This window comes from Hyaena hyaena, unplaced genomic scaffold, assembly GCF_003009895.1.
Source record: "Hyaena hyaena isolate Hyena2069 unplaced genomic scaffold, ASM300989v1 scaffold_1324, whole genome shotgun sequence".
NCBI classification, from domain to species: domain Eukaryota; kingdom Metazoa; phylum Chordata; class Mammalia; order Carnivora; family Hyaenidae; genus Hyaena; species Hyaena hyaena.
The window spans coordinates 72,418-96,944 of NW_024081954.1; the positions used below are offsets into that span (position 1 = coordinate 72,418).

The 24,527-nt window shown below is 40.5% G+C and overlaps 1 protein-coding gene across 1 annotated transcript in view; it reads left to right on the top strand.

Moving 5' to 3' along the window:
* Positions 1–24,527, top strand: part of ADCY2 (adenylate cyclase 2) — a gene marked incomplete at its 5' end in the record, with an annotated part of 137,973 nt that overhangs the window by 39,793 nt on the left and 73,653 nt on the right. The window contains one exon of the mRNA XM_039223317.1: positions 18,271–18,355. Within this exon, the coding sequence (XP_039079248.1) occupies positions 18,271–18,355 (85 nt within the window). The remainder of the gene's footprint in view (positions 1–18,270; positions 18,356–24,527) is intronic.

The window sequence follows — 24,527 nt, forward strand, 5'->3', positions numbered from 1 at the left end:
TTTTTCATGCTATCCATTTGTTTCTTCTTGATTTTTATTCAAGTGGAATTAACATTCAGTGGTCTGGGAGCCTCAGGTGCACAAGCAAATGATTCAACAATTCGTACCTTACTCCTGACTCGAGGCTCTTCCCGCTAAGTGTACTCAATGCCCTTCCCCTGATTTCCCCTGGCCAGCCACCGGTTTGCTCTTTGTATTTAAGAGTCTATTTTTGTTTGTTTGTCTCTTTTTTCCTTTGTTTTGTCTTTTAAATTCTACATAGGAGTAAAATCATATGGTATTTGTTTTTCTCTGACTTACTTAGCCTCTAGGTTCATCCGTGCTGTGACTAACAGCAAGATCTTGTTATGACTGAATAACATTCCATTGTATACGTACCACATCTTTATCCCATTCATCTACCGATTGACACTGGGGCTGCTGCTGTATCTCGGCTGTTGTAGATAATGCTGCGGTAAACACGGGGCGTGTACATCTTTTCAAATAAGTTTTGTTTTGTTTGAGAAAAAGCAACCCTGGAGCGTTGTTGGTGGGAATGCAAACTGGTGCAGCCACTCTGGCAAACAATAAGGAGGTTCCTCAAACAATTAAAAATAGAACTACCCTGTGATCCAGCAATTCCACTACTAGGATGCCTTAAAAGATGGTGCCAAGGAAACCAGAAACTTCTAAGGACCAAGGGAAGTCATTTGTGGGATTGCGCTTTCCAGAAAACATCAGGGAGATGTCTTCTGTCTCTGCTTTTATTACCTCTCTTCTGTTGTGCTATATCTTTAAGACGACCCAGGGAAGTCCATTGTCTCAGGCATCATCACCAGTTATTAGTGGGTTTCTCTTGAGCAACGAGTTGGGTTTGGAGCCTGAACATTGTGAAATCTGTGCTGGTTGCACTTCCCTTCTTTGCGCTGGCAGTGAGAGAGCTCAGGGTACGTCTGCAGGCTCCTCTGACGGAGAGGGTAGATGCTGGAACTTTCTGTGCTTGTTTCATATTACATTTATATTATGTTTATATTGTATTATAATGTCCCCTTCATTCTTTTCATGCTAATGTCCTCCTGTCTCTTTCTTATTTCTTTTTAAACAATTCTTCTTGTGAAGTATTGCAAAGATACCGAAAAATACAGAGCGTAATATTATAAACATGCATGGACACACAGTCCAAGCGGTACAAATTTGATCCTATGTTATGTTTACCATAGATAAGTTTATATGGCCTTGAAGCATTATGGTTTGGGTATATTTCCTGTAAACAGCAGCTATTTTTATTTTGGTTTTTATTTATTCTATCCTATATTTTTTCTATATTAATGGTATTTGCTTCCATTTGTATTTGATTTTATTACTGATATATGTGAACTCACTTCTACCATCTTACATTTTAATCACATTGCTTTTCTTGATGTACTTCCCCACTTCCTAACTTCTAAAGGATCCATTCATTTTTCTTTGTTCTTTTCTTTTCCTTTACTAGTTAAGATCTCTCTTTCTCTCTCCTTTGTGTGCATATGCATCCTCTCTCTCTCCTCTCCCTCTTTCTTTCTCTCTATATATATATATTACACACATGCATAATTATATATAGCATACATATGTAAAATGTGTGTGCTTGTATAACTATATATGTATATAACTATATAACATATAGTCTTCATTTAATATATTCTGAAGTTAGTCATTGTATCTTCTGTGTAATTATTTCTTAGAGCTTTTGTTCCAGATAATTATACCCAGTATGTATTTAGATTTGCTCTTTTCTTTACCAGCTTATTTGTTCATCAATTTCTTTTTTTTTTTTTTTAGTTTATTTACTTACTTTGAGAGATAAAGAGAGAGCATAAGTGGGGAGGGGCAAAGAGACAGTGAGAGAGATAATCCCAAGCAGGCTCTGCACTATCAGCACAGAAATTAACACAGAGCTTGATTTCACAGACTGTGAGATCAAGACCTGAGCTGAAATCAAGAGTCAGATATTTAACAGACTGATCCACCCAGGCACCCCATCAATGTCTGTTTTAAATTACAGTATAATTAACATGTGTCATAATAGCTTCAGGTGTACAGTATTATCATTCAGCAATTCTATACATTCCTCAGTGCTTATCCGATATACTCTTACTTAAATTTTCTTAAGTGCTTATTTCTTTTGAGAGAGAGGGAGAGAAAGAGCACAAGTGTGGTAAGGGCAGAGAGAGAGGGAGACAAAGAATCCAAAGCAGGCTCAAGGCTCTGAGCTGTCAGCAAAGAGCACGACATGGGGCTCAAACTCACAAACTGAGAGATCATGACCTGAGCTGAAGTAAGATGCTTAACCAGCCGAGCCACCCAGGTGCTCCCTTATCCGATTAAATCCCTTTATTTATTTCACTGTCTATTAAGAAGTTATTTCTTCAAGTTTATTTCCCTTATTGCCAATATAAATCATTTATTACTTGCTGATGTATATCATTATTACTTTTTATTGAGGTCTGTGGGTAGCTATGGCACCTATTTTTTTCTTTATATTAAAATATTTTTACCTATCTTATTTCACATTTGCTCTTCAATGGTAGTTTAACTGGGTATAAAATTCTAAGATAACTCTTATTTTCCCTGAGTATTATGACGATGATAGCACATCAATTTCAGCAGCTGTTGTTGCTAATGAAATGTTTTCTCTCAATCCCATTACATTCTTTTTTAGACAGTTTGTCTTTTCTCCATGGATGCTTCCCCCTCCCCATGCTGGAACTTCAGTATATTACTTCCTAATGTATATTTGTTCTTATAGGTGTGACTTGTAAATCTGAAGATTCATATTTCTACTTAGTTCTTGAAAGTTCTCTAACATTATCACCTATGTATTCCTTCTATCTTTACTGTTTCCTCCTGAAATCTTATTAATTGTATATTGTGCTATTCATTCTGCTTAGCGGGTCTCAGAATTTTTCCTCAGAGTCTACATCTCTTTATTTCTTTGTGCTGCAGTCATTCTGGTGAATTCCTTATCCACATTGAGTGTATAAATTAAGTGATTACTTTATATCTAAGAACTCTGTTCGTTCTTTTTAAAATCTGAATTTCTGTATTTTACCTAAGGATTCCTTTTTTCTTTCTTTATTAATATAATAAAGGCATATTTTATGCAATATATTGCATGAAAATAGCACTTCTTTCATTCTGGTATGATGGTGTATAAATGCATGAATTCTGCTGTGTGGTCTCTCTGTTGACTCATAGTGACATGCCTCCTTGGGTTGTATGTAATATGAGCTGTGAGCTCACCAACATCAAGAGTTTGGGTCCATGGTGATCTCACATACTCTGAGTTGTGAAGGCAGTATTATATTTTTCAGTCTCTCTGTACCAGCTGTCTCTGAGGTTCACCCGTTCAAGTCAAAGCATTTTGTTAAATTAAGGTCAAGGTCCCTTCAACTCATTGTGTATTTGACAAACTCCTTAGCATAGATCTCATTTCAGGATGGCTCTGTTTCTGTTCATCACCCTAGTTAGTCAACTTCCCGGAAAATTATCAGACTGGTGGGCATAGTTTTTGTTTCCTATTTCTTGGTAGGATAGCACTTCATGGCTTCTGACTTTATTCAAGAGCTCAGTTTCAATTTCCCATCAATAGGACGCCTGAGAGCATCCCTTCTTTGCATAGCACAGACATTAAGTCTCACATTCCAAGGCTTGTATAAGCCCCTGGTTCCTCCTGACCTGTTTTGCATCAATACCCCTTCACAGGCTGCTTTTGAATACTCTGTGTATTTAATATTCTCTTTTCATTGATAATGAGGTTGTCTACCTAAAAATAATAATTTTGTTGAAGCATTTTCGTTAGGATAATGATACTTCTCACCTCTAATATATCTTCACATATTTTTAATGTGCTGACCTCTAATTTTATTTTGTTTCTTTTCTTTTGGGGAAACTGCCTCATGTTTTTTGAAAACAGGACAAATAATGAATGAATCAATCAATCAATCAATCAAGGCATGAGTAATTAACAAGAATTTGTGACCTTGAAAGGATCAGTAAGGGGAAGAGTGTGCCTAAACAAGGACTTTGTGTCATCCCTATTTGGTACATAATCTTGAATCTCCTCTAGTCTCAGAATTTAAATAGTTGTAATTAAATTATTAATTAGCTTCTCTTTTTAGGCCTAGTCTCTGATTTCTATCTGCCTTGTATAATAACTTTATCAGAAACGTAAGCTGCTTTCAAAGACCAAAAATGATCAAGCCTGAATTGTTTTTGCAATTTTTAGTAGTTTTATTAATCTTATCTGCCAAGCTAAATGGATTAAACCAGGCTTGGGCAGTTATTATAATAAGAATGATTTTTTTCTAATAAAGGTTAGTGAAATATCAGTGTGTTTCATTAGCCCAAGTTAAATTAAGAATAAGGATATTTTACTTAAGCAAAGTTAATAGCAAAATTATAATCTTAAATATGTGAGCTCTATTATTTCTACTGAGATTCTTTGATACTTATTCCATGACTCATTTCAATAATCAATGCTCATTAATTCTTTAATACTCACTTCAGAAGAGTCCCTTTCATTTTGGTTTTATCTCCAAAAAGGAAAGAAAAATTAGAGGAAATTTAATGGTAGAATCACTCATGTCCATTGAAAGTAGACTTGATTTTCAAGGCGCCTGGGTGGCTCAGTTAGTTGAGAATCCAGCTCTTGATTGTGGCTCAGGTCATGATCCCAAGATTGTGAGATTGATATCTTTGTCATACTTCACACTGAGTGTGGCAACTGCTTAGGATTCTCTCTCTCTCTCTCTCTCTCTCTCTCTCTCTCTCTCTCTCTCTCGCTCTCTCTCTCAAAAGAAAAAGTGTATTTTTTCTTTGGTGGGCTCAAATATTGGATAATATGAGAGCAAACTCCTCCCCATGAGTGGGTATGAATCTTAGGGGAATGAAAGGAAGGGGAAGAGAGATAGAGGGGATGCAAAGAGAAGAAGGAAGGAGGGAAGGAAGGAAGGGAGGGAGGGAGGGAGGGAAGAAGGAAGGAAACAAGGAAACAAAGATGGAAGGAAGAAAGGGAGGGAGGGAGAAAGAGGAAAGGGGGGGGAGGGGGGGAGATAATTCTCATGGTCCAAGATAAATGAACCTTAAAGCTTTTACTGAGATGAATGATACCCAACTGTGGTTTCAGATCATGTGAAAGTAAGAAAATACCCACAATGAGTTCGCAGTTTATTTTCTCCCCCTTCAGTAAAAGGCCAGAGGTAGTACAGTGCTCTGTCCTTTGGATTCTTTGGGGGGCCTGAATCCCTCCAGCACACATTCCTACTTTCCTTAGACTTTGTTCTTCATCTTCATTCTTGAAGATGGCAACATCCACAGTCTGGGAAACAAGACGGAGGAACGGACTCAGAAACAGAGGCTGGAAAGCATTCACTACTGCCCTCTCATGGGGAGACTTCCCAGCAGCTGGGAAATCAAATCACACTTTGATTTATAACCCAAGACACATCTTAGTCACATGCTCACACTGGGCTTCAAGGGAGGCTAGAATTTGTAGTCTTTAGTCTGAATAACAGAGGGCCTATCTAAAAATTTGCATCATCGTGAAAAAACTGGGATTCATGAAAACCAGTATTCTCTCCAGGAATGAAAAGAGATTTGTGTTGCAGTTAACTGTACACCGTGTAAGATATGAGGAGCAATAACAATAAAAATGGAGCCTAGCATGTTTTCACTCAATAAAACAGACCATGTACCTTTACTTTGTACCTATTCTGGGCATTTGTTATAGAAATAGAAATTCACAGTAGAAGCACATACTTGCATCCAGTCATTTGTGGAATCATTCAGCAGGTAATTCTGAGCTGTCATATACCAAGCGTAGTGAAAGATGTTAGGAAAGCATCAATAACCCCCCAAAACACCTTTTGTCTCCTATAACTTCCATTTTATTAGGACATATGACAATAATGTAATAAACAAATATACAATAATTCAGTGGTGATAAGCTTTTAAGAAAAATAAGACACAGTAGAACACTATGGAGTGGTGGAAGGCAGAATTTCAATTTCTTTTTGTTTTTATTTTATTTTTGAGAGAGAGACAGAGTGCAAGCAGGGGAGGGGCAGAGAGAGAGGGAGACACAGAATCTGAAGCAGGCTCCAAGCCCTGAGCTGTTAGCATAGAGCCTGACACAGGGCTCAAACTCACGGACTGTGAAATCATGACCTGAGCCGAAGTCGGGAGCTTAACCAACTGAATCAACCAGGTGCCCCGGAAGGTGGTATTTCAGATGAGGGTGATCGGGGAAAGCATCACTGTTTAAGTGACATTAAAGCAGAGGACTGAGTGAATTGAAATGGGAATTATGTGGAAATCTGGAAGAACGTTCCAGATGATAGGAGCCCAAAGTGTGTTCAAGGAGCCCAAAGTGTGTGTGGTGGGAGCAGAGTGAGCCAGGTAAGTGCCGTGGAGGATGGGGTCAGAGGAGCAGTGTGAGGGTAGGTGTTGGCTCTCACAGACAGAGGGAGAACTTTGGGTCCCATGTGACAGGAAGCCCTGGAAGGTTCTCAGCTGAGGATGTGATCTGGCTATGTTTAGAAGCATTGTTCTTGCTGCTCTACAGGGGAGGCAGGCTAGAAGCAGGAAGATGGGGTAAGATGATGGTTGGCACTGTAGTAGCACCACAGGTGGAAAGAAGTGGTCAAATTCTGGAGTATTTCATAAAGAGTGATGGAGACAAGTCGGACTATTGGATGAGATGTAAAGAATAAGAGAAAGCAGAGTTCTGTGAGATTTTTATTTTGGTGTTGGTTTTGGTTTTGGTTTTGGGCCTGAGCAGTTGGGAAAATGCAGTTGCCATTTACAGGGAGGAAGAATCCTGGGGAAGGAGCAGGTCAGAGAGGGACGTGAATCAAGGGCTTGGTTCTGAACGACGTCAAAGACAGGTGTGTGCACCTTAGACATCCAAGTGATGACGCTTCATGGAGAGAGGGAGTGTGTGCGTCACAGCGCACTTGTGGAGGATACAGAGGTAGAGTCATAATTCGAAAACTCCACCACATGTATAATATTTAAATCCATTGGTTAGGATGGGCTCACCTAAGAAATGAGCGTAGAAAGAAAAGACTGTGGACCTTCTGGGGAATAACATGTCTGAAACTTCAGATCTTCACCCCTTATTGCTGCTGTGATGTAGAAGCTTTTTACTCAGCCAAATACAACGTCTCCTACCTTTTCCCACATCATAGGACCTTAAGTGGCCAGAACATCTCACAGTTGCTGCCGAGTCCTATTGTCAGAGAAGGCCACTATGATCTGTAATGGTGATGAATATTTAAGTGTCTTTTCTCCTTTTCACTTTTTGAATTTTTACTGAATTCCCTTTCATTTTGATGGTCTGTTACTTATCACTTTAAAATAAGATAAAGGGGAAGGCGCCTGGGTGGCTCAGTGTGTTAAGCGTCTGACTTCTGCTTAGGTCACCATCTCACAGTTCGTGGGTTTGACCCCTGCGTTGGGTTCTATGCTGACAGCCCAGAGCCTGGAGCCTGTTTTGGATTCTGTGTCTCCCTCTCTCTCTCTGACCCTTCCCTGTTCACGCTGTCTCTCTCTCTCAAAAATAAATAAAAACATTTCTAAAACTTTTTTAAAAAGATAAAGGGATGTTTATTCATGCTCACTTACAGTTAGAAGAAAAGCCTTCCTACCTGAGTTGTTATTCTCCTTACTGAACCCGTGTAACAGGTGTGAACAAAGTGTTGATGGGAGAATCTACATCGTTTTGGGAGGAGGAGGTGAGAGAAGCAAGGGAGGAGGGACATGTGAGTCATCCCAGTAAATAGTATTCCAGGTGAAGATACCATTATTTACCCATGAAAATAGTATACAATTAATATAACTTCTAGACATTGGGGGATATATATTTCTGCTGGATTTTTCTTCTCCACAAATGTGCCTCCTCATCCATGTCCAGACCACCTGTGAGCAATAAACTGACTGGAAAAAAGCCAGAAAGAGGAAAGGACCTTGTCCCAAATCAGCCTTTTCCATGTATGATCACAGTACACTTGATTCAAGTGCCAAAATCAAGAATTATCACTAACAAAAGTGTAGTTCTTTTCGCCCCATGACAGGAAAGAGTCAAGTTTGCTTTTCAGGGAGTATATAAATCAATTATGCTTGTGCATTAAAAAGAAACAGCTTTGCAACTAGAATGTTAATTAGAGTTGATTATGTTACACAAACACTTTGGTATGCTTAATGAACTTGAACATGGTTTTGAAAGAGCAGACAGGATAAATGATTATAATTAAGAGCTCTTGGGGAGCCTGGGTGGCTCAGTCAGTTAAGCGTCTGACTTTGGCTCAGGTCATGATCTCACAGTTCATGGGTTCGAGCCCTGTGCTGGGCTCTGTGAAGCCAACTCGGAGCCTGGAGCCTGTTTCAGATTCTTTATCTCCCTTTCTCTCTGACCCTCCCCTGTTCATGCTGTCTGTCTCTCTTTCTTTCTCAGAAATAAATAAAAAACATTAAAAAATTTTTTTAATAAAATAAAAAAAGAGCTCTTCACCAGCCATTACTTTATCTCATGGGACTTCTTCTTCCCTGAGATGAGAGGTGCATTCACGTGAACATGATTGCCAGTGTGCTGTGAACTTGAACACTGGACAGCCACAGGCTTGAGCCACTATGAGTCTAAATCTCAGGCTGTGACATAATGTTCTCTTTGCCAGATCATATCATCTGCAGATTCCAATAATTTGACTTCTTCCTTTCCAGTGTGATGCCTTTTATGTCATTTTCTTGCCTAACTTCCCTAACTAGAAATTTCAGTGTAATTTCAATAGAAGTAGTGATAACACACTTATATTCCTGCTCATGATCTTAGGAGGAAAACATTCAGTATTTCATCATTAAGTATGTTATCTGTGGGTTTTTCACAGTTACCTTTACCAAGATAAAGGAAATCCCCTTTTAATCTCAGTTTGTTGAGAGTTTTTATAATAAAACGGTGTTGGATTTTGCCTAACACTTTTTCTACAGCTACAGAGTTGATCACATGGGTTTCTTTCTTTTTATTAATATAGTGTATTACATTGATTGATTTTCAGAGATATTAAACCAACCTTGCATTTCTCCAATAAATCCCTATTGGTCATGTTATAGGATCCTTTTTTATATGTGACTAGATTCAGTTAGCTCATAGTTTGTCAAGGTTCTTGTCTCTATGTTTGTAAGAGATATTGGCCTCTGCTTTGCTTTCTTGTGATATCTTTGTTTGATATTGGTACCAAGGTGATACTGACCTGATCGAGTCAGTTAGAACACATTCCGTCCTTTTTATTTTCTGGAAGAGTCTGTGGAAAAAATAGTAAAACCCTTCTTTACATATTTTGTAGAATTCACCAGTGAAGCCATCTGGCCCTGTGCTTTTCTTCGCAAGTAAATTTTGGTTTGGGTTTTGTTGTAATTACTGATTCCATCTCTTTACTTCTATAGGCCTATTCAGAGTTTCTATTTCTTCTTGAGTCATGTTTGGTAGTTTGTGTCATAATGTACTTTTAAGAATGCTCATTGCTGCTTTAATGGCCATCTGTCATACATTTCACTGGCACAGAAACAGAGAATTAGTAGTGTTAGCACCACCATTTTCCTTTATCAGCACCCCCGCTCTCTTAGGGAATTCTGACATTTGTGAAAGAGCAAACTAGCAGTCATCAGATGCATCCAGAAAAAAAAAAAATCCCACCAGCTCTTCCCAGATGTTCTTCACTGTATCGGGTGGGAGACTATAAAATATGGGCATCAATTTTAATGCTCTTATTTCCTCGGGCTCATATTACTGTCTGTTCGAATGCCCAGACTCTCCATTACCTGTCTTCATAGTGGAGTAATTACTCCTAAAAACAAAATTGAAATGCATTTTTGAAAACAAGAGCCTCAAAAGGTCATTGTAGTGTAGGAATCTTTTATTTAAACTCTGATTCACAAGAAGATGAACCCATAATAGTCACTAGCTCTGCTGAGATATGTGTTAACTAAAGGCCAATACAATCCATAGTAACTTATGCATTCATAAGGAAACTCAGATATGCCATAACCTGTGGAAAATGTAAATATTTCTCATTACTTCCAGTAAAAACTGAACAATGGGGAGTTTTTATTTTCCCCCAAAGGAAAAAGGAAGAAATTTGGAAAAGTAACTGATTCCACTTCTTCCAGTGTTTCCATTTAACCTCTACTGATGTAGTACCCAGAAAAAAAGTTTATCTAGTTAATGGCTTCAAGTCCACTAAAGAACAGAAATTGCCTGAGGTGTTTCTGCAAGGTAATTTAATAAAGTGAAATTCTTACAGAATGAGAGAAGGGCTGAGAAACCAAACAGGAGAGCATAAAATAGCTAAGAGACGGGTGACAAGGGGAACCTGCCACCATCCCTGGGTTTGGAAGGACACAGGAGGAGGTGGCTTGCCAGAAAGGCAGGCTCCCAGACCTTCCTGCAGGTTTTCATGACACGCCTTCGGGCCAGAGCTGAGACCCGGGAAAGATGGGCTGTCTGACAGGGACGCAAAACGTCCCAGAAGGCAGGAGTTAAGGGCTCTCGAGAAAATGGTTACTAACCAGAGAGAAGAAGAAGAAATCCCCAGGCTTCTTCCTTCCCACAGTCTCCTCCAGTCCCCCCGCTCCCTGGTACTTCCCGTTTGCCAAACCTAGTTAGAAACAATTGGCAGAGAGTCTAGGGAATGGAGTTTTGAGGAGATGGGATGGAAATGCACTAAAAGACAAACAGGAAATTGCCAGTTTTCTTAGTGACAAATTGCCCCAAATCTACTGAAATACATTAACCTCCAAAGGCAAGAACTCTGGCCAACAGCATGCGGAATACATAGAAAACCACAGGTGGTACAGTAAGGTCAACTACTAAAGCCAAAGAAAAAAAGAGGGAAAAAACCCCCACCTTCAATGCCTTCAAAGCAGCCAGAGGAAAAAGACATCGGAGCAAGGGATGGATGAAGGAAATGATGGCTGACTCCTCTTTAGAACCACTGGTATAAACATGGCCAATGCTGAATCCAGTATTCCGTAAAGGTATTCTTTTTTAAAAAATGAGATGAAATAAAGACATTTTACAAATGAAAGAAAGCTAAAGGGATTCAGCAGCAGCAAACCTACAGTGTAAGAAATGCGAACAGAAATTATTTGGGCTGACCTGAAACGATGCCAGAAGTAAACTTGAATCTGCAGGAGGGGATGGACGGCATTGGATGTGCTTAAACGTGAGAGAGCATGAAAGACTATATGCTGATATTTTGTGAAGTTCTCTAAAAGACAACTAGTTATTCAATGCAAAAATAAATAAATAGATAACATACATTAAGAGTGCTGATTAAAGCAGTGCAGTATTAATGGTCAGGAACTTCTGAAAAGGTAAGAATGTGTATTTTACCGCTTGATGAATCACTAAAAGATACCAATAGGTATAGCTAAGAAGCCGATTCGGGGAATAAAAAATGCTATGAAAATATTAGCTTAGTGGAAATGGCAATGTGGGAGGAGCAGAGCAACACCAAAAAAACAACAGACACAAAAAGCAACAGCAACAAAAAAAGGCACAAATAGAAAAGAGATAGTTAACATGATAGTAATAAAAAAGCAATATCAACACAGGTAATGGGCCACACTATACAAACAAAGGCATTGGGACAAATATCAGAGAGTAATACAATAACATTGAAATCAAATGTATTATTAAAAGTGAAGGAACTAAGGACTCCCAATAAAAGCATGACAAAGTCCCATACTGTCTACAAAAGATGCATTTTTTTCTCTTCACGTTTTTATTTTAATTCCAGTGAGTTAACATAGAGTGTGATATTGGTTTCAGTAGAATTTAGTGATTCATCACTTACATACAACACCCAGGGCTCAACACACGTGCCCTTCTCTACGCCCATCACCCATCTAGCCCATCTCCACCCATGTCCCCTCCAGCAACCCTTAGTTTGTTCTCTATAGTTAAGAGTCTGTTTTATGGTTTGCCTCTCTTTTTCCCCCTATGCTCATGTGTTTTATTCCTTAAATTCCAAATATGAGTGAAATCATATGATACTTGTCTTTCTCTGACTTATTTCTCTTGGCATAACACACTCTCGCTCTATCCACATCATTGCAAATGGCAACATTTCATTCTTTTCTATGCCTGAGTAATATTCGTGTGTGTGTGTGTGTGTGTGTATCTGTGTGTCTGTGTGTCTATACACACATACTCTTCTTTATCCATCCATCAGTTAATGAACAGTTGGGCTGTTACCGTAAGTCTCTTAAACTCTTGGGAATGCAAACTGGTGCGGCCACTCTGGAAAACAGTATGCAGGTTTCCAAAAAGTTAAAAATAGAACTACCCTATGATCCCACAAATGCACTACTAGATATTTACCCAAAGGATACAAAAATGCTGACTTGAAGGGGCATATGCACCCCAGTGTTTATGGCCGTGCACCAACAATACAAGGATGAATTTTAAACACAAAGAGCAGTTGGGTTTGAATTAAAAGGCCAGGAAACATGTATCATCTAAACAGCATGAGAAAGCTACTGTACATAGAGTAATATCAAAATTGACATGAGGGAAAGAAGTATTAGCAGAGACACAGACATTGAATAATGATGAACAGGTCAATTAATCAGGAAGCATAAAATCATGAGATGTGCATAATGCCTAAAACAGAGCCATGAAATATATCAAAGGAAAAAATTGTTAAAACCAAAACGAGAATTCTATAAATCTAAAATCAAAATTAGACTTTTATATTTCTTACTATATAAATGTTTATAGGAAATATGAGCAAGATTATCCCCTGAAACTAACAGGTGTTCATAGAACACTAAACCAGCTATAAAATACATGTGATTTTTTTTAAGTTTTTTTATTTACTTTGAGAGTGGGGGAGGGGCTGAGAGACAGGGGGAGAGAGAATCTTAAGCAGGCTCTATACTATCATTGCAGAGCTCCATGTGGACCTCAAACCCATGAACGATGAAATCGTAACCCAAGCTGAAGTTCAACACTTAACCAACTGAGCCACCCAGATGCCCCAAATACATGTGATTTTAAGCTGCACGTGGAACACAGCCAGAACACTTACTAGGCCTTAGAAGCATCTCGACAAACTTGAAAAGATTGAAATAAATTTGAAAAGATAAAAAATCTTGCAGTGTGATGCCTAACCACACCAAAATCAGGTTAGAAATAAAAAGTGTATGTCTAAAATATCCACAAATTGGGCACCTGAGTGGCTCAGTCAGTTAAGTGCCAGACTTTAGCTTGAGTCATGATCTCACGGTTCGTGGGTTCGAGCCCCACATCGGGCTCTGTGCTGACAGCTCAGAGCCTGGAGCCTGCTTTGGTTTCTGTGTCTCCCTCTCTCTCTCTGCCTGTCTCCTGGTCATTCTCTGCATCTCTCTCTGTGTCTCTCAAAAATAAATAGTTAAAAAATAAATAAAAATATCCACAAATATTTCAGCGTTCAACTATATGCTTTTGAAGAACCTATGAATCAGATTAAAAATCACAAGAGAAATCAGAAAATGTTTTGAATATCAAAATATACCATACACAGATGTAGGGATGTAGTTTAAAGCAATAATTTTAGAGAGGAATCTGTACTTTTCAAATACTTACATTAGAAAAGAAGAAAGGGCTAAAATTTGTTGTCTAAGTTTCTGACTTAGGAAGCCATAAAGAGATGAGCACATCAAGCTGAAGAGAATAAATCCTAAAAAAGGAAGAAGAAATCCATAATAGAAAACAACCAATACAGAAAATTAATCAAGCCAAAAGTTGGTTCTTTGAAAAAGTTTAAAAATTCCTAAACCACTAGCAAGACTGACCAAGAAAGAGAGATCATCCCAGAACGCACAAATTAATGACATAAGGAAATAAAAGGGGACTCACCATAGATCCTACAAACATTAACAGCATAGGTATGGAATATTATAATAAATTACTCCAGGGCAAAAAGATTCACAATTTAATAAAATGGGAAAATTCTTTGAAAAGCTACCCTACCCAAACTGACACATAATTGGATAGAAAGTTGCATCTGTCTATTAAATGTATTAGTACTTTAAATCTTAGAAAGATTAGAAGATTGATAACCCTGGCAATTGTTTGTGTGTGTGAATTCCACTGAACATTTCAAGAAAATAAGATGGAAAAGCTGGTCAAATATTACCAATTTTAATAATTGTGAGCAGATAGGGGTGCCTGGGTGGCTTAGTCGGTTAAGCGTCCGACTTTTGCTTAGGTCATGATCTCGCGGTTCATGGGTTCGAGCCCCGCGTCGGGCTCTGTGCTGACTGCCAGCTCAGAGCCTGGAGCCTGTTTCAGTCTGTGACTCCCTCTCTCTCTGACCCTTCCCTGCTCACGCTGTCTCTCTCTCTCTCTTCTAGAAATAAATAAAACATTAAAAAAAAATTTTTTTTTTAATTAAAAAAAAAAATTGTGAGCAGATAAAAATGTCCTCTTCATGAAAAGAAGCTCTAAGGTTGAGGCTAAAATGAAAGGTCACCTCTGTACCAGGTAAAGGAGATCTCACTAAAATTAAAGACAAGACAGGTTGGAAATAAAGAATGGAGAACAGCTATTCTGGGAAACATCTTAGGAGAAAAAGAAAGCTTCAGGAATAAAAATTTCTGATGATATGGAATCCAGTGGAAGGCATTCAGTTTGAGAAAAAGAAAGACTTGTGTGATAGTATAGTCACCAAGAAGATGGAACAATCATAAATCCTCATGCATTCCAACATCTCTTTGAAATAAATAAAGAGAAGCCATTAAAATGTTCAGATATATTGACAAACCCACATCCCTTGCCAGAAATATTAATACATTCTAAAACTGACACACCAAATTAAGCTCCGAGGGATTTGACTAACTCATACGGCTCTGACAATATATGTATTTAGGGAACATGTTTCGTTTCCAGCATAAAGGAAATATGTATCATTTTCAGAAATCCATAAGATACAATAGAAGTAGATCATATTTATCACACCCTAGAAGAAAAACAAATTGTCAAAGTAGAAATAAAAGAGACCACTAACCCTGATCGAATGTAATGAAATTAGAAATAACAGTGACAGACCAAAAATAATCTCCTTGTGGAATTTATAAATTAGACTCAGAATTACTCTTGTGTTAAAAGGAAACGGAAATTGAAATTACAGACTTTTTAGAGAAGAAAGACAATGAGTAAAGATAAATCAAAAGCTATAGGATTTGGCTAAAGCAGTAATTATAGGAATATTTATGTCCTTCAATGCATTTATTTAAAAATACAAAAAAATTGGTTAAAAAAATGACAAGAAAGAAACAATGTAAGTTTGCATAAAGGAGGAGGAAGCAATTTTTAAAATTTATATCAGAAGCTAATTATATAGGAAACTGACCGAAACCATAGACCTTCATAATAAACAAAAGCTCATTCACTGAGATCAACAAACATGGAAAACTTCAAAAGTCTTATCTAGAGAGAGGAAAAAAATAACATTAAGAACAAGAAAAAAATGCTTCGAATATGGAGACTTTTAAAATTAAAAGAATACTAGGGCGCCTGGGTGGCTTAGTCGGTTAAGCGACCGACTTTCGCTTAGGTCATTATCTCGCGGTTCATGGGTTCGAGGCCTGCGTCGGGCTCTGTGCTGACTGCCAGCTCAGAGCCTGGAGCCTGTTTCGGTCTGTGACTCCCTCTCTCTCTGACCCTCCCCTGCGCACCCTGTCTCTCTCTCTCTCTCCTAGAAATAAATAAAACATTTTTTAAAAAAATTAAAAGAATACTATGTAGAATATTTTACACTTGAATGTTTAAATGAAATGGATAATTTTCCAGGAAAATTATCATAATTGATTCAAGACCTAGACCCAGTAAACACGGCAGAAATGTGACATGTCTACTCCTAAAATAGAACCTGGGTCAGAACACAATTGAATGGCCATTACTCCTAACCACACCACTTAATAGCTGTATAACTTTAGGCAAGCTTTTCAACCTCTTTGGGCCTCAGTTTTTCCTTGGTAAAATGAGGCAATAATAGTAAGTAGTACTCATGATGATTGTGAGAGTTAAGTGAACTGTACATATAAAGCCTTTAGAACAGTACTTGGCACAGAGTAAATAATTTCTTATCATCACCAACTTCTTGTATCACCACCATCATAACCATCATCATCACCATATCATCGCCACTACCATCACCATTATCATCACCATCACCATCACCATCATCAGATAGTTTTATAGTTGAGATTTGCCAAACCTTCTATAAGAGATCATTTATTTGTTACTTAAAGTTTCAGACCTAAGAAAAAGATGTTATGTTTCTGAACTCAGCCTTATGAAGCTGAAGTTACCTTGACAGCAGAAAGAATTGAGTCAGCGTGGAATCTAAGAAAACCCCTCAGAGCTCTCCTATAAAAAAAGGAAGAGGAAGATGGCAACCACAAATTCAACAGATGAGTTACTGTGTCATTCTTCAGTCACAAGGCTGCCGAGAGGCCTCCATTCCTCTGCGGTGTTGACTGTTTCACATTCCCCTTCTCCCACGCTGCCTGGCTAAGCAGGGGGCTCTGTGATCACATGTTGGAGACATGTGAGACTGGTAGCTTCCGACCAATGACTGAGTGATGTCTGAAAGCAGGACATTCTAGGTAGGGGAGATTAGGACGCGTGGCGCTTACCTCTGCTACCCTGTAAGCATCTCAAAACAGGTGTGACATCTTACTTATCTTTGTGTCATTACAGCCTAGCACGGGACTAGGTGTATTTGGTGTATATAGACCCTTCCGGCAGAGACTTAATGTTACTCATAAAATGTGCACAGATGTCACACCATCGGGCCAGGTATTTGAAGCACCCTGAACCATTCTAGGAGATAACTCAGTGCTCGGTGCATCACTGTGTCAGGCTTAGGTTTTGGTGTGAAGTCCAACTTTTGTTGATCTTCCTTGATGTGTAACCACCTCGTAATAGAGTAGGTATCAGAGGATGTGAGCTGAGTGGAACCTTCCCACCGTGAATGCATCAGGGGATTTACGTAGTTCGCTGGTTATTTGCCGTGTTTCCTTCCCCGCGGACGCGCAGTTCTTTACTCGCTGGTAGTTCAGCGTGTTGCTGATTTGCATCTGAGTCTTCCGCGCAGCTGATGGGCATTCAGCACGCCGCCACTCTGTTCTCTGTGCCAGTCCTGACTCCTCAGTGCCCTCTCCACTGCAGCCTGAGACCCCGCCTGACCCCTCCTTGACTGTCTTGTTTGAATCGTATCTTTAATTCTTCACTGTGACTCAGTGATACCCCTGAACACTTCTTTCCTTGGATAAACGAAGTCTGAAGAGGCTTTGAACTTCTTAGTGATTTAAAGGGTGTCTCGGAGAGGCGTACAATTCTTACAAATGCTTTTATCTACCTGTCACTTGTCAGTGGCAGAATTGTAACTTAATTTTTCACGTGCTCACAGGAAGCTTGCCTAGTCATCTGCTTGTGCAGGAATGTGAAGGCCATGGCCCCTGAAGTCTTCCAGGAACCTCAGTAAACATTTAGCTGCATCCGTGTGGAAGGGAGTGGAGTTTGGTTGGATTGTACTGGGGAGGATAAGCCTGTTTCCTAAGTGAGCAGGAAGCGGGATGGGTCATGAGATCCTTCAGGACATTGGATGGGACTACACCAGGGGCAGCGGCTGCCGGGACGTCAGTGGCAGGGAGGGGGCCACACGCAGGCATGAAAGTACTGATTGCACGGAGATTGTAAAAAGATTAATTTCCTTTCCTAAGAAACAATGTGTATGGGGCACTTTTGATAAATCATCAAGTTGATCAGACATAATGGGGGACATGTTTTTCTTTCTTGTCTTTTTTTAATTTTTTTATGTTTGTTTATTTCTGAGAGAGAGAGAGACAGAGTGTGAGCAGGGGAGGGGCAGAGAGAAAGGGCAACACAGAATCTGAAGCAGGCTCCAGGCTCCAAGCTGTAGGCTCAAACCCCAATGCAGGGCTCGAACTCGTGAACCGCCAGAGGTCATGACCGGAGCCGGAGTCGGTCGCTTACTGACCGAGACACCCAGGCGTCCCACGGACACATTTTTCTAGGGACATATTTTTGGTTTGTTTTAGCGCCCTTTGCACTTCTCACAAAATGGACGAGAAATGAAGGTGCAACGAAATTAAGTCCTCATTACGCCAGAAATATTACTGACGGCTTTCCAGAGGGCTGGGAACTACCACCACACTAACTTGTTCCTTTTTATTTCCTGATAGAACGTCCATTCTCGGGATCTCCTTTGGAGCCGCGTTTCTCTTGCTTGCCTTAATCCTTTTCGTCTGCTTTGCTGGACAGCTATTGGTAGGTACCTCAAATACGGACCTTGTTTTGAAAACTGTGTTCATTGACCGCAAACTGATTTCTGTCTTGAAACACGGGCTTGTTGATTTAACATTTCAAGTGATACAGATCCCAGTAAAGAAATGAGCCCCCTTCCTGCCAAGGGCCCAGAATAGAAACTGAGGCCGCTCATGCACAATCAAAGGCACCAAGTTCAAGATTATTTGAGACGTTGGATGTCACACCGTAAAATTAAATTCATGTTTATTTATTTCTGTCACCGTTTTGCTTGCTGTCCTCTGAGCTTTCAGAGTATTTTATAGCAGCAACGACTAGTATAATAGGAGGCTTTTAGTGTACAGGGGAATTGAAATGTAAACCAGATACATCTTTTATAAATCCACTCTCAGGATATAAAAGCTTGGAACATAGGAAAACAGCAAATGCAGAAATACACTTTGTTACTGTATATTGCAAGCTCTGATGGTTCAAGTGCTAGTTCAGGATAGAAGAATCAAATCTGTGTGTATTCTTGAGTCGAAAGCAGGTGGCTCCGTGAGAGCCTCAGAAGAAAGCCAGCAAGGAGACGCAAGTCCAAAAAGGTATTCAGTGTTTTACCTTATTCGTTGGAGATGTGTGGAAACAAGGAAGGTCTCCCTGAGCCACATTTCAAACGTCAGGTACACTCTAGTCTGATGTGTTGAAATCTCTTAGCTAAAAGTGTTAAGATCTTCAAGTATGTCTCTGTCCCTCAGCACCGGACACTCTACCCTCTCTGCCGGCTACCTTTGCAAGCATACGTGGGGCTCGTTTGCTGTATCATAGTCTAGGTGTTTCGAATTGGATTGGAAACTTCCAGAAGCGGCACCGTGGTTTCTGATTCCCTGGAATGCACACATCATATCGAGATTTCTTTAAAATCCCCTGACGCTGTAGGTAGTAAATACTGCCCCTGGGTGAATCTTGTCACATTTCTAAAGTGCTTAATATACCAAGAAGCCTGATGGTCGATGTTCAGATTTTCCTTAGGCGGAAAAGCACATGGGCCCCACCCTCCAATTTCTGGGCCCCATAAGGTTTCTGCAGCCCACTCTCAGGTTTTTAGAAAAGGAACTATCATCTGTGGTTCCACTGGAAACCCGAACCTCTTTCTAATGAAAGCGACTTCTATCATTGTGCCTAAGTAGCCCCATTACTCATTTTCTGTTCCAAGGAATCCAGTCTTCAGGTTAATGGGGGGAGGTGCATGGAACACAGTGTATGTTTAAGGTTTGAAGCTGACTTTTTCTCTCCACCGAATGGCTACAGAAAAGCAACAGAGAAGTGGAGGCTGAAAGAAGTATCTCCAGAGCGACTTTGCGGCCTTTGGGAGAATGCTTTTGGTCTTTTGTTATCTCAGCCTCCGTATAACCCAGCCAACCTTTCGTGGCTCCTGGCCCCTCCTGGACCCAGCCTGTGGTCCCGCGCGGGGCCATCAGGATTCCACACTCACATTCCCGGGGGCCCGCCGCCTCCTCGAAAGAAGCCTGGATTTTGCCAGAGTGGTCAGGAAGCTGAGGCTTGAGGACATCTGTTCCTTCTGAACCTGAGTTAGTAAAATCAGTGAAGGAGGCCTCACCCCCGCCCCCACCAGTGGTCAGCTGTAATCCTTGATCCAGAGATAATCCAGATGAAATTCAAGAAGGAAGTCTTCGCATTCCTGTAAGAGGTTCTTTGTACTGTTTATTCCAGAAGGCCTTTTTTCTAACCATCAGACAAATTAAGGCACAGCCAATCTAAGAAAGCTTTCAGTGTGCTTTCTATTCTGCCCTCCCAATTCAGCCAAGAGCTGCGTGTGTCACAAATATTTCCCAGTGGTCACGGAGAAGTGTCCTGATATCCTCACTGCTCATTCCCCGGCCTCTAGAAAGCCTACAATTCTGTGAGGTGTTAGTATGATGTGCATTTATTTTTGGATTAAGTACTGAGTTTGTGAGAGAAATGTTAATATCCTTAATATCTCTCTATTAACATATGTTAACCTTCTGAAAGCTTAAATGCCAGAGGCAATATTGATGCTAATACTACTGGGAAAAATTTAAAAAAATATATTACTGGTATTGAACTCTCTGTATGAGGAATTAGAGTAAAATACGTTTATGAAGGAGGCTGAGAAAAGGGAAGCCTGTCTGATCTTTTTCCTCTAAGCCTCTGCCTTTGTTACCCTGTGTGCACAGGAAATATAACACAAGTAGCTGTACTGACCGGTCACTGTACAGCTGGGTTTGATAAAAAGGTAGAGGCACAGGGGCCTGGGGTCCCTCGGGGCCAAAAAATGGCCAAAAAATCAGAGTCGTAATGAAATGCAGTTTTTTTCCTTTTGATAGAAAAATCAGGCAGATGTGTGTTCAATGTTGTCATCTGAGAAAAGTCAGGGAATTTGTATGTTCTCACCGTTAATGCTAACGAGAAGCCCAGAGCACACCTGTCTGTCCCTCTCCCCACCCCACCTGCCCCAGCCGCTCCCCACCCCCCCACCCCCATGTAGCCCTGCCGCTGGGTCCTGCCTTCTAGAAAGTTTCTCAGAAACCCCACCAGCCCCTGCAGCAGCCTCTTCTTTGAGTGCCATGGGACTTAGAATCTGTGTCACGTACTTTAGCACTTGGTTATATAACAACTTATTTGGCTCCTCCTCCCTCTCTGTCTCTGTCTCTCTCTCTCTCTCGATGAATGTGACTGTTGTCTCCCTTACATAGAGTAGTTTTTTGAGATGAGAATTGTTTCCTACATTTGCTCTCTGTCCCCCAGGGAATACAGCAGAATGCTGCACCCAGAAATGGTTTGATAAGCTTGTGCTAAGTAAGCACTAGTGGACTAATGTCATCTCTGTGAGGTTCCTTTCCACTGTGTCTGTTCATCTGGCTCCGTGGCCCCTCCCGGCTGCCCCAACACCACTGGGAGAGTTAGGCATCCCCAAGTGTCCCGATAATCTTCCCTTCCCCGGATGCCCCCAGCGTGGGGACAGGTGCGGCACGTGCCTGGCTGTGGGCAGCATCGGTGGTGGGTGACCTCACCTTGCCCCGCTGAAAGGCCTTCCCACACGCGCCATGATTCCTTGACTCTGATGTGCTCTGAGCTCTGTCGGTTGGAAATAACCTAACCTTCCTGAACCCAGGCTGCAGAGCCCTCACCCCCGACCCCCCGACCCCCCGCCACCACCAGCTTCCCTTGCGCCTGCCGGCCAGGCTGCCCATTTTGTAATATTATTTGTGATCTTTTGGCTGGAGAGATCACCAGTGAGTTCACCCCGGCCCAGTTTTGCTCACTGGAGTACCTCAGGCACTTGACGCACAAGATAAATATTTAATATCTGCAGGCTGGAAGGGGTATTGGGTGGCACCCAAATGCTCAGAAAATGTCTTGCCCTCATCCTCACCCTGACTCAACTCTTCCGAGTGCACGACTCTGAATTCAGCCACGGCCACCAGTCCCTGCTGCCAACAAGGTCCCTCCTGGGTCCCCCCCCCGTCAAGTCTCTGCATGAGACCTTCGTAGCGTTGCAGAACTATAAAACCTGAGAGCAGACCTGGAACCCAGAGATAACTTTGTCTGGCCTCACACTTTGTGGGTGAGAGACGCAGAGCTCTGGAGGTGGCATGATTTAGGAAGCTTCCACTCCCAGTCATTTAGGGGAAGAGTTTTCCTCCACGGAAAATAAGGCAGAAGGACGTGTCAGCAGATCTCTTGAGGACAGAAATGAAGACTTTAGAACAAGACCATGAGTGTGATAACTGTAAGACCAGCAGCGGGTTCCTGTACTTGGGGAAGAGCCCTCAGAATCAGCACAGATGGCCTCTGACGGGCAACAACTGCGTGCCCAGTCTCATCACAGTTGACAAATAATCAATATGACATCATATTAAAAATGATGACTTGGTCTGTGAGGCGTCGTATTCTGGTTCATCTATCCTCACAAGAGCCCTTGGAGGGAAAGGCCTTTCTCCAGTTCGTACAACGGATGCTTCCAGATGTCACACAAATTGCTCTGTCATGTAGAGCAAGTAGGAATCAGAATCAGAATTGGAATCAATGTGTAGAACTCTTATCATTAATTTGAAGGTGTGCGGAGAGAGTCAATGGCAAATGATCTCCCAGCACTAGGTGGGGATATCCACGGTCATGGTCATGGGCAGGCGTGGCATTGAGGTTGTCTTCCAGTGACTGCTAAGCATCCTCGGTCAAAATCACTTCAGTAAGTCACAGTGACCTCGCAGTGACCCTCATTTGTATTTTCCTCTGGCCTAGTTTCCCGATATACATTATTCAGCTATGGGCCCAGTTGATTTAAAACTAGAGTCTGGGAAAAGTGCCACTCCATCTTTAAAGACATTTGGTAAAATGGGGGAAAAAATGTTAATTTATGAGTGGATTTAGACTCTAATATATTGAAGTAAGAAAGTACCTTTAATAATGGTACTTTGCAAAATACAGGAGAACCCTTCAGTTATGAAAACATATTATTTAACTTGATGACCAAAACAATCCAGTTTATCTAGAAACTAAAGTGTAGAATAAGAGGTGCAATTACAATGATTGCTCATTATAATCAGCAAGAAAAGGAATAATACTTGTCATTGTCATAATATGAATAATAGTAAGGACACATTTACTGCCAAATTTAACACTAAACTACCTGAGTGGACTTACATCTTTGTAATCCCAAAGAGTGACTCTAACCAAAAATGCCACCTAAAGAAAAAAAAAAACACCCTCAAAAAGCGTCTTTTAGAACAAATATGCCAGAAATAGTAAAGGAAAATGCTAGCGTGTATCAGAAGACATTTTTCTCTCAAAGTGGTCGCCTTGTGCTTTGTGTAGCAGAGATAATACAGTGGCAGTCCACAAACCTTGTTCCCAGCAAAGATGAAAGCACAAACATAAAAGTCCATCCTGTGGAAGGAAAGTAGGTCACACACTGGCTGATAGAAAAGCTTTCTACCTCACAAGAGTATTTTTCCCTTGAAGTCTATTTTCTCCAGTGTGAACAGAACTCTGCCAGCTTTCTTGTGGTTAGTATTTTCCCAACATCCTTTCCTTCCATCATCTTATTAGTTTTCCCTTGTCAGTAAGTGGGTTTTAGGTGTTGTGTCTCTGGTAAACAACATCTAGATGCATGTTACTGTCTCTGATCCAGTAGTCTCTCTCTTTTACCTAACAAGTGTGATGCATTTATGTATATTGTAATTACTACTACCATCTTACTTTGCTTTTTTTTTTTTAACCCATCATGTATGTTCTTTGCCTCTACTTAGTTTTCCTCCTCTCCTGCATCCTCTTGGATCCATGGAATTTGTTTATTCTCCTTTATACCCTCTAGTGACTTGGAAGTTACATATCCTGGTATTTTGTTTTTACTGATTAACTTAACGTGTGTAAAGTACACCAGACTAACAGAGCTTGTTAATGTCTCCACCTTAATGTTGAAGAATATTGTACTCTGCATCTGAATTCCATTCTTGAATATAGACAATGGAATAAGACGATCAGGTTCTTGAAATTAGAAACTCAGTAGTTATGCTGAAAAAAGTAAACTAAGAGCTGAAACAGTATAGAGAGATAAGGAGGGTGGGTTAAATTTTCCTAAATGTAAACTGTTCTTGTTATTCATTATTATAATTATGTCGTGTATCAAGTTTACACCATTCTTCCTGAACACCATCCCTTCCTCCAGGATTCCATCTCTGTATTTCCAAAGGATTTTTCCGTTTCTAATCTTTTCAGTGAGAGCCTGTGCATAATGTCCTCAACTTTGGTATTTAAAAAACAGTCAGTTTTCTCCTCATTGAGTAATAGTTTGTGATAAGTTGTCTAATATTTTGAAAACATGAATCCATATTTTCCTGTAGTTTAATGGACCATGGAGAAATCTGAGGTCGAATTACTGTTTCTTGGAAGGGGAGCTGTCTTCTCTCTGGCTGTTCTGCCTGTCACAGGCCATAGCTTCCTGGTGGTTAGGTGCAGGTTTACTTTCATTTTCCTGTCTGGGACTCAGGATGTCACCCCAGCCACAGAACTCACGTTTTGCTCCAGGTCCGCAAAGCTGTTGCTCTGTAGCTCCTCATATTTTGCCTCTTCCCTGGTCATTTTGTTCCGTTTTTCTCAAACTTTCATGACAAGTGTATTGAATCTTTTCATTGTACCTTCTGTGCATCTG